The sequence below is a fragment of the Oncorhynchus clarkii genome, chromosome 29 (assembly GCF_045791955.1).
Source record: "Oncorhynchus clarkii lewisi isolate Uvic-CL-2024 chromosome 29, UVic_Ocla_1.0, whole genome shotgun sequence".
NCBI classification, from domain to species: domain Eukaryota; kingdom Metazoa; phylum Chordata; class Actinopteri; order Salmoniformes; family Salmonidae; genus Oncorhynchus; species Oncorhynchus clarkii.
The window spans coordinates 28180280-28190236 of record NC_092175.1 but is presented as its reverse complement, the minus strand read 5'-3'; the positions used below and the strand labels follow the sequence as shown (position 1 = coordinate 28190236).

Sequence of the window (9957 nt, the reverse complement as noted above, 5' to 3'; positions counted from 1 at the left end):
TCGGATCTTCTGGTGTTGGTTGAGGGGGTCTGTGACCTGCACGGATTTCCATAGCTTGGGAAAACAGCTGGGACCAATTACGAGGTTTAAACACACGCATGTTTTTTTATAAAGCCATTACATGACCAAATGTATCATATATATTTTTTCAGCAATTTATTTGAATTGCTTTTTTAAAACTTTATTTTCACAATTTTCTTTGGACCACAGGCGGTTGGATTATTGAAACTATATAAGGATTTGTGGAAATGTTGGGTCCTCAAGAAGATAAATTATGTGGAATTTTCTCTGCTTTGGCGGCTCTGTCCTTCGTTTGCTTTGCTCAAAGGTAAGAGAGCATTCTAAGATGTATTTCCATAAGAGCAAAGCCTTATCATAAAGCTGTTTTAGGCACCGACATTAAGGCGACATTACTCATATTGCACTTATACGAAATCCTTTTCTGCGGCGCACGCGCTTGTGTGTGGGAGCAAGAGGTGCGCGTGCATGCTGTCTATTGTAAAATGCACTCCTTGATCCAAATTGTAAATAGCGGCTAATTGGCTGGGGCGAGTATCAATCCTATTAAATAGATAGTCATACTGAACATACCCGATAATTAGGCAGTATTACGGCTGGATCTATTAAATTAGCCATATCATTGATCAATCAGCATGACTAGCTGTGGATGTTGCCAGAGGAATGTAAGCCACGTCCTTACCTTCATTTAAGACATGAATATTAACTATAGACTGTATAGGCCTACTACCGATTCATAATTGATCAGCAGGAGAAAATCAAACCAAAACGCCTGTCACTCTTTTAAAGTAGGTCATCATTACTCCAACACATAAGGTGTTTTTAAATGAGATGAAACCTTTTAAATTCAATATTCACACTACTCTTCAGTCCTATTGCGTATTTTGAGCACCTGTAACCGCCCTATGGGAGATGGTGAAGTAGGCTTAGCTATAGATGGACGATTTCTTGACCAATATAGGCTTTGTCATGTTCAGTGTAAATGGATACATACATGTAGGCCGATAAAAATAAGGTCTATATTCACCACGTTACCATGGTATATTCCCAGCTGGGCTACAATGCATTATTTTTTTAAAGAGACTGATAACATTCTCCCGCTAATCAAGTAGAGTGGGCCCCAAACTGGGTCTTCCATTTTGCCATTTCGATTTCATAGAGGCCTTTCATGACAGGAAATATACGGGAAGTTCGCATTAATTACACTTCACACGCGCATACAAGCATCGACAAATCTGCTCTTTGATTTCATACTTGTTATTGCCTCATGAATCATGTGGTTAATTACATTGTTATTCAGTGCTAACAACTAACATATCAGGCCTTTCGTTTAATTAGAGCTATTATCTCAAAATACTTCTGTTTTCTCATGGTCCTACTGACACTGACATGCATTTAGATAGGATAGAGGTGAATAAGAGTGGAATCTTTAGCATGCTAGGTGTCACCTAATTCAGATCCCTTCAAGACAACAGGCTTACCAATTAGAAATGTTGAAATCATCTTTTAGGTTTGGTATTGAATATTGAGCACGTTGAAGGCTGCAAGTGTATTTTGAAACTGGCTAACTGAGCTTCAAGTTGAATTTCCACTCAAGGCTCCTGACAGGGTCTTAAAACTGTGATGTCTTTCCTCAGCACCTCCACTGGACAAACTGGAATATCTGTGGCCAAGGCCACAGTGGACAAGTTGCTGAAGGGGTATGACATCCGTCTAAGGCCTGATTTTGGAGGTATGTGCGATATACTGTACCTGCGCTGTGCTTGAAACTGAAACCCCACTCCCCCATCATCAACAATGTAGGCTATTGGTCATTATTTTCCTGAATCCAGTTGAAATGTTAGCCTTTGGAACAGCAAAGGCAGATGCTTTGAGGTGACTGCAACCATCTCATTGCTATGCATCTATTCATCACCACATGTGGAAGATGGATACTTCTCTAGAAGTGGGGCACACGCATAGAGAACCAGTCTAACACTATGTTTCTTGGCATGGAGCTATATTGAAGGATTGTGAACCAAGGGTTGCCCATGTACACAAAGTCTTTGGAATAGAAAATGACAACAAACTTCAGAAAGAGGCTTTGATGCAGCTTGTGCCAAGAGCAATTAATAGTAGGGTCTAGTATACTGTTATAACCATAGAGAACAACATAATGGGTTGAAACACTAGTCTCTCTCTCTCTCTCTCTCTCTCTCTCTCTCTCTCTCTCTCTCTCTCTCTCTCTCTCTCTCACACACTCTCACTCTCTCGCTCCCTCTCTTACTCGCTCGCTCCCACTGTCTCTCTCTCTCTCATTCTCTTTCACTCTCTCTCTCTCTCTCTCTCTCTCTCTCTCTCTCTCTCTCTCTCTCTCTCTCTCTCTCTCTCTCTCTCTCTCTCTCTCTCATTTACCCTGCTGGTCATTAGTGGGAGCAGAACCTTTGAATGATGCTTTGCTTAATGGTCTACACTTGAGATCACCATAAAAACAGTGCAGGAAGCTTTTTTCTCATCCAGCTCTGTCCCTGCTTTGCAGCCCTAGTCAGTTCCTATTGCTCCTCCACACTGCAGCACACTAAGTTGTTAGTCTGAGTGTCCCGGGCAGGCAGTGGCAGCGCCTCTTCCTCCAGCCACGGCTGCCTCAGGCCAGGGAGCTGTAGTCCATCACATCCTGATAACTCCATCATCAGTCAGCCACTTCTCTCCTGACACAACTGCTGATCAACTTCAGCTCCGGAGAGCCAAAATAACTTGGCCTGCCTTTTAACTGGTGCCCCATGCTGGAGTCTGACAGTGTGGCTATTGTGCTGTAAGTCTGAACCAGAATAGAGAACTCCCAATCCGAACCAGAACAGAGAACTCCCAGTCCGAACCAGAACAGAGAACTCCCAGCCCAAACCAGAATAGAGAACTCCCAGTCCGAACCAGAATAGAGAACTCCCAGTCCGAACCAGAACAGAGAACTCCCAGCCCAAACCAGAATAGAGGAAATTGGTTTAGAACACTATCCTTGTTGAAGATAGAGCCTGTAGTTTAAACGGTTGCCCAGGGTGCTGCCGTGGGAACCAGTTGATGTGTGGTGGCCTTAACTCTGGTAGCTCCGCATGAAAAGCCCAGGCGGCACTCACTCCACACAGCCCCCTGTCCTCTCTCCTCTTCATTGATCTCTGAGCCAAACTGGAATTCAACTGACAGAGCCCTAAAATGGTCAACACAACCCAACGCCAGGCTTTCACACACTATCCCCCCACCACCACCCCACAACCACCTCCCTCCACTACTCAGGGGGATCATATCAATGGGATTTCATTCTCTGTGCTTTTGTTTAAGGACAAACTAGTAAACCTTTACGTTGTAGCTTGAATGACAACTGAAGGGGTGAAGGGCTACTGTGACTTTTCTCTACCCGTATCTGGGTCCAATTTTGCAGTTTATTTACATACTGGCCAGAGTACGATTAGCAAGGTAAGCAAAATGGTGAGACCACAGTATGCTAAGATAGTATTATGACACAGCCTAGAAGGTCGTCATTGTAAATAAGAATTTGTTCTTAACCGACTTGCCTAGTTTAATAAATAAAACAATTGTACTCCTTTAATTTTTTGTGTAGATGATTGGCTTTGGCTCTTACTTCTCAACAAATAGCCCATGGATGTCGTGTACTGTCTGACTGAGAAAGAGCCTTTGCTAAGCAGAATGCAAACCACTCTGGTGCTCTATTGAATCTGATTATGCATTGAGGTAAGACAGACTAACAGCACAGGAAAATAATACATCAAAGTGCTTGATGATGATGATGATGATGATGATGATGGCCATGGTGATAAGGTCAGTGGTTGGTTTATAGATGGCATTCAATTCATTGTATTGCTATATTTCTATAAGTTTTTCTTGATTTGGCTTTGACTAATATTGCTTGACAATAGGAATAAATATTTAGAGAAGGAAATGAAATAAAGTGACAGAGAGAGAGTTTATGATGGTAATAATCTCTTGTCTCTGTCCCTTCTTAGAGTAGAAAGTGAAGTGCATTTTAGAAATGTTGTTCATTTGTGTTGTTTCAAGCCTCTTCATTGCCTTTTTAAAATGCTACCAAGTCCATGGGCTATTTGTTTTCACTCAACCGTAAATGCTGTTGTGTAGTCAATATGCAAATGTAGGCCATTGTCAACTGCTGTTTTACATTTAGACTAGAATCTCTTAAATCATAAAGTACACTGCCATCTCTAATTGAACACATGTTTTTATTCACTTATGGACAGATATTGTATGGATTTATATAAAATTCCCACCATAAAAATGAAATGGAATCAGCTATTGTCTCAGCGATGCTGCCACTAAAGTGATTACCTTCTATAAAGGCTTGATTTACAACCTCTATTATCATGTCAGCTTTCAACAACCTTGATTTTTATGAGATTGTGGTTTCTCATTTGGAGCCAGGCCTTTCAACAAAGACAGCCCCATGTGACCCCACACACGGGCGGACTCATGATGACAGAGACCATTTAAGGTCATCTCATACAAAACATATCCCAAAGTTTAATTAGTAAAACTGAAAAGGGAAGCAGTTGCCTGGATACCCAACATGTCACACCCAAGGCCAGGATATACGAAGTGGGATTTTCACCCCTTTAGTTTTGTGGTTTGAAAATAGGGTCTGTGAGAAAGGTGTGTGGTTTCCACAGTGACTAATGTGTTGCACTTTAAAATGTTTTAATTTCAACGATGTGAGGACACGTCACCATCCCTCTGTCACTGTAGGGAAGTCACAGCGCTGGGAGCATGTGGACAGTACTAAAGCCCCTCCCACATAAATGCAGGCACGCTCTCTCTCTCTCTCTCTCTCTCTCTCTCTCTTTCTCTCTCCCCTCTCTCTCTCTCTTTTCTCTCTTTTTCTCTCTCTCTCTCCCCTTTTCTCTCTCTCTCCCTCTCTCTCTCTCCCTTTTTTTTCTCTCTCTCTCCCTATCTCTCTCTCTCTCCCTTTTTTTTTCTCTCTCTCTCTCTCTCTCTCTCTCTCTCTCTTCTCTCTCTCTCTCTCTCTTTCTCTCAATCTCTATCCCTTTTTCTCTCTCACTTTCCCTCTCTCTCTCTCTCTCTTTTTCTCTCTTTCTCCCTTTCTCTCTCTCTCTCTCTCTCTCTCTCTCTCTCTCTCTCTCTCTCTCTCTCTCTCTCTCTCTCTCTCACACACACACACACAGAACTAACAGTCTAATTCTAACCCTTTTCATCCCCATCTTAGTCACCATACCATCTCGTTCCCTCTCTCACATAAATACATGCATGCATACACACTCCCTCATACACAATCCTGACCACTCTCTCCGTCACACACACGTCACTCATGCAGGGAAGCACACACATGCATACACATATGCACACATGCACACAGACACATACAGACACACGCATATACACACACGCACACACGCACACTCACGTACACACACACAAGCAAGCTCTGACTGAATGAGAGGCTGCCTATCACTTTGCATCAGAGGATAATTTTGTACGGGGATCTCCTTCCTAGTCGGCTACCACCAAGATTAGAATCTAAAGTGTACATCCCAGATGGCTATATCTCACTTTTCAGTCCACCTTAATCAGGGGGATAGAATGCTACTGTAGCTGCTGAAGTACAGTACATGTTGTCTTTTGGTGGTTTTAAAATATGTTATGATAAGACACGCAATGCAATGACTTCTGACAAACCATTGGGCCTGTAGTCTTTTTTAAATGTTGTGATCTTCATTGAGGACAGGACAAAAAAATAAAACAATCATTCAAAATCCATCCAAATTCGAAGCTTGACATTGTCTCATAGTCAATAATAACATGATGACCACTTATTAGTTCATTACAATCATTTTGTCTTAAAAAAATTCCAAACAAGGTTGTCCAGTCTGCCAAACCATCATGTGATCACAGTGGTCAGGTGGTGATATCAGGAAATAAGTGCTGAATAATTAAGGCGATGGTTAAATAGGGAGAGCCCATAGAAATGACACCATGAACTGAAAACCGCTAATTACATTATCTTTGAGCTGCTCACCATTGGGAGTTTTAAGTGGCCTCAACGGACTGTGTGAAATCTAATAAAAACCAGTGGTCTGTAAATGTACCAGTAAGTGTTTTTCTCTCTGTTAGCTACATCCTCTACCATTTGAGCGCCATTGGCAGTTACTTTTAAAAGCTTTGTCGAGTCATTTATAGGCATTTTTGTATCTCACTCTGTTTACATGTCCATCTTCAATATCATTATATGTAGACAGCCTTCTGTGTAACTGTGTATAGGAATGGATATGGTATTTCTCTACCGTAGCATGTTTTGTCAACTTGATTCTGCTGCAGGGTTTAGCTGGAGGTTGTTGAACAGCTTAGTCTGTTGTAGTAATATGTGTGTTTATAGAAATGTGTTGTCGTACTATACTTCATGCTTCCATATACTGTAGATAACTGTGTACTATTATCTCAAGGTTGAATGAAGAACTTAAACAAGGTGGGCCATACGCATTTGATTTATGTGTCCATTTCCATTGCAGGACCTATATATAAGTGGAATGGACCTGCGTGTCTCAGACAAATGGCAGCCTGAGGGGAGCGGAACTCATTAGAGATGTGACTTAACAGCCCTAGCCACAGACAGGGGCGGCCAGGCCACAGAACAACACTGACCCAGGGCTTCTGGGTCCTCCTGGTCCCTTCCCACCATGCATCTGTAACACATATGAGACACCTTTATAAAGCATGAGTCATTTATTAGGCATTATAAAGCACATGGATGTATTCGTATTTTATTCATATGTATTGTGCATTATACATGCCAAATGCAACCTATATAGCATTTATATTATAACATTTAACAAAATGGAGGGTATTGTGTAATGCTGTCATAGTCAGGGAGATGACTGCTACAATGAGACCTGTTTTGTAGTATGAGGGCATCACACATTGTTCTCTATCCTCTGGTGATTGTTGTTTCATGGGTTGACTAAACCACAATACCTGTTCTCCCAATACTGTACTTCCAAGAAGTCATTTTCTTTATCACTTTGCTAAATGCTAGTTGACCTCTCAGTGAATACTTGATTTTGTTAAAGACCATGCTGCTATGCTGCCACACATGGCATTTATGGGTTGCTTTGAGATAAATTCTCTCTCTCATGTTGTGTTATCTCTTTCTGTTGCGAATCTCTGTTTAGACTGCTAGTTTGTTCTCTACAGCTGTGTAATGATGCTGTTGGATGTCCTGGCTGCTGCTCTCTCCTGTCTGTGGGCCGTGTTGGTGCTTGGCTGTGGATGGGGGACGGGGAGACCGGAGCATGGCTTTGCCTCTGCCTGTGTCTCTCTTGTCTCTCTTACCGTCATTGATTTTGGTAGGTGTGCAGTGTTCTGGATCTTACAGATGGGAATTCAGTGTAATGATCTCTCACAAGAGTTGCAAAACAAAAAGCGAAGCCCCGGCCGAGTCAGTGCCAAGCGGCGAGAGTGCCCAGCTTAGCAGTCCCCTTCGTCCCACACCCCTCCCCCAAGAGAACGTACTTTAAATCTAGCTGTCATCACCGCTCGTCTAGGCTTCCACCGCTAACAAAGCTTGAAATGGAGGTGACATATCACTGGTGCTGTGAACATGCCCCTCTCACCCCTGGGCCCAGAGCTAGGCATCCCTGTGTGTGTGTGTGTGTTTGTGTGTGTGTGTGTGTGTGTGTGTGTGTGTGTGTGTGTGTGTGTGTGTGTGTGTGTGTGTGTGTGTGTGTGTGTGTGTGTGTGTGTGTGTGTGTGTGTGTGTGTGTGTGTGTGTGTGTGTGTGTGTTTGTGTGTGTGTGTGTGTGCCTTCATATATGAGAGCAGACATTGGAATGAAAGTTATATAAAATGGAGTAGCAAAATAATGACAATATGGCATGAAAGACTCTGATATTTAGTGGAAGTTCAGTACAGGCCCAAGGGGGTTACTATGTCGTATTTGTCAGCATGCCCATCCTTAGTTTCCGTCCCTACAACTGAAAGGTTGTGGGGATAACACGCTCTCTTCCTGTGTAGGTGCCTCTGTTGCCCGGCTGGCCTTCCTGTGGAGCCAGATTCACAAGCTGCCATGTAACAAACCTTCTTTGATGACTCCCCTAAGCATGTACTGGGGCTTGATCTCAGTCTACTGTAAAGCTCCTGTCCTGGGGGTGGTCTCAGTCTACTGTAAAGCTCCTGTACTGGGGGTTGGTCTAAGTCTACTGTAAGCTTCTGTCCTGGGGGGTGGTCGCAGTCTACTGTAAAGCTTCTGTCCTGGGGGTTGGTCCCAGTCTACTGTAAAGCTCCTGTCCTGGGGGTTGGTCTCAGTCTACTGTAAAGCTCCTGGACATTAGTGTTATTGGTTCCAGTCCAAGGACCAGTTCCAGGATCCTGTACAGTGTGGAGCGCAGTGAGGGCCTCCAGCCATGTGGAGTAGGAGTCTGAGACGCATCATTCAGCCATAACTATAAGCACCTGTGCTCCCACTATGGGTGACCCAGGCACACACTCCAACACTCTAACACTCTCAGTGCCAGTTCACCCCTCGGCCATGGCATCAGAGACGGCCACCAGTCAGTCCCCCTCCTCCACACGCAACCCTCTTTTTACTGATCTCATTCCCCATTGAGCCCAAATGAGTCCCAGCTGCAGCCTGATCTCATTCCCCATTGAGCCCAAATGAGTCCCAGCTGCAGCCTGATCTCATTTGTAATGGCAGATCAGTAAATGTAGTAATGAAACAGCACAGTCATTGCAGTGACATTGATGCTCAGTACAGTACAGTATTTATGTACATCTCACTGACCTAATGCAAAAGTTGTTGATGAGATTCAATCGTGTCTTCCATCTGAGAAGGTGAGGCCTAGCTATCATAATAGCTGCTGTTCATCTTCTTTGCTATATTATCTGTAATAGTATCCAATAAAACACTCCCCCTCAAGTCTGTTTATGAAAGCAGAATGGCTCACACAGAACATTTACTCTTTACATATAGTGTGTACAGAGAGTGATTCCCATGCTTTGCAGTGTGTCCATTATAAACATGACTCGTATTTAATGCATATGAGCCCATCCGTACAAACTTCATATATCGGCAACAGCCCTTAAATGTTTTATACAGATGTTCCCATGATGCTCCAATCTAAATTGGGTGTGAGGGATGGCATGCAGGCAATGAGAGTTGCTTCATCTTCAAATTCAGCAACTTTGAACTGGAGAGAGAAAAAAAGCGCTGATGGAAATTACACCCAAATGCATCCCAGCGGACTGCGAAGTACAGAAACCAAAAGTCGCACACTGTCAAGGCATCTTGCACGCAGGGCATTTTTCCCCTTTTCGACTCCCCTCCTCATGCCCCCAGTGATTGATGGGAGATGTGTACTTGAGCGGGCCGGGAGGGACCGGCCAAGGGTGGGATGCAGCTATCCAATTGTTTAGATAGATAAACAAGGAAAGAAATGTCATTTACGGCACCCAGAGATTGATGCCACCAGCCCCAATGCCAGGAAGCATGTTTAAAAGCCCATCTCATTACTGAAACTCAGCTTTCTGGAGTCATTGGATAGTTTTGTTGGATGGGGTCGGTGTCCTTCTGCATGCTCTGTCTCTCTTTCTCTCTCTCTCTCTCTCTCTCTTTCTCATGTACTCTGTCTTCACTGTGCCCTCTATGTCTGATGTCACTATATAACTAGTGGAATGATCTCCCTTCATCCATCCACAATCATGTCAACTCAGAAGGCTATTTCATTAGCATTAGTTATGTTAATTGTATGTCTGATCCCTGTGGCTCTGATGAGACAATGTAATATTTTGGTTTACTAATACAGTCATTGTTCTGCTTTCCCAGACCCAGATTAAAGTACAGATGCAGGATCTTAATTTGGCCTGTTTCACACAGCAGGAAAATAATCCTGCAGCAACAGGAAATGTGAATTATTGTGTGGATTATTA

The 9957-nt window shown here is 43.3% G+C and overlaps 1 protein-coding gene across 1 annotated transcript in view; it reads left to right on the top strand.

Annotated features, from left to right (window-relative positions):
* The first annotated feature begins 248 nt into the window (after positions 1–248).
* LOC139387989 (gamma-aminobutyric acid receptor subunit beta-4-like) overlaps positions 249–9957 on the top strand; it is a 39944-nt gene continuing 30235 nt past the window's right edge. Inside the window, exons 1-2 of the mRNA XM_071134448.1 lie at positions 249–328; positions 1656–1750. Of these exons, the coding sequence (XP_070990549.1) occupies positions 249–328; positions 1656–1750 (175 nt within the window). The remainder of the gene's footprint in view (positions 329–1655; positions 1751–9957) is intronic.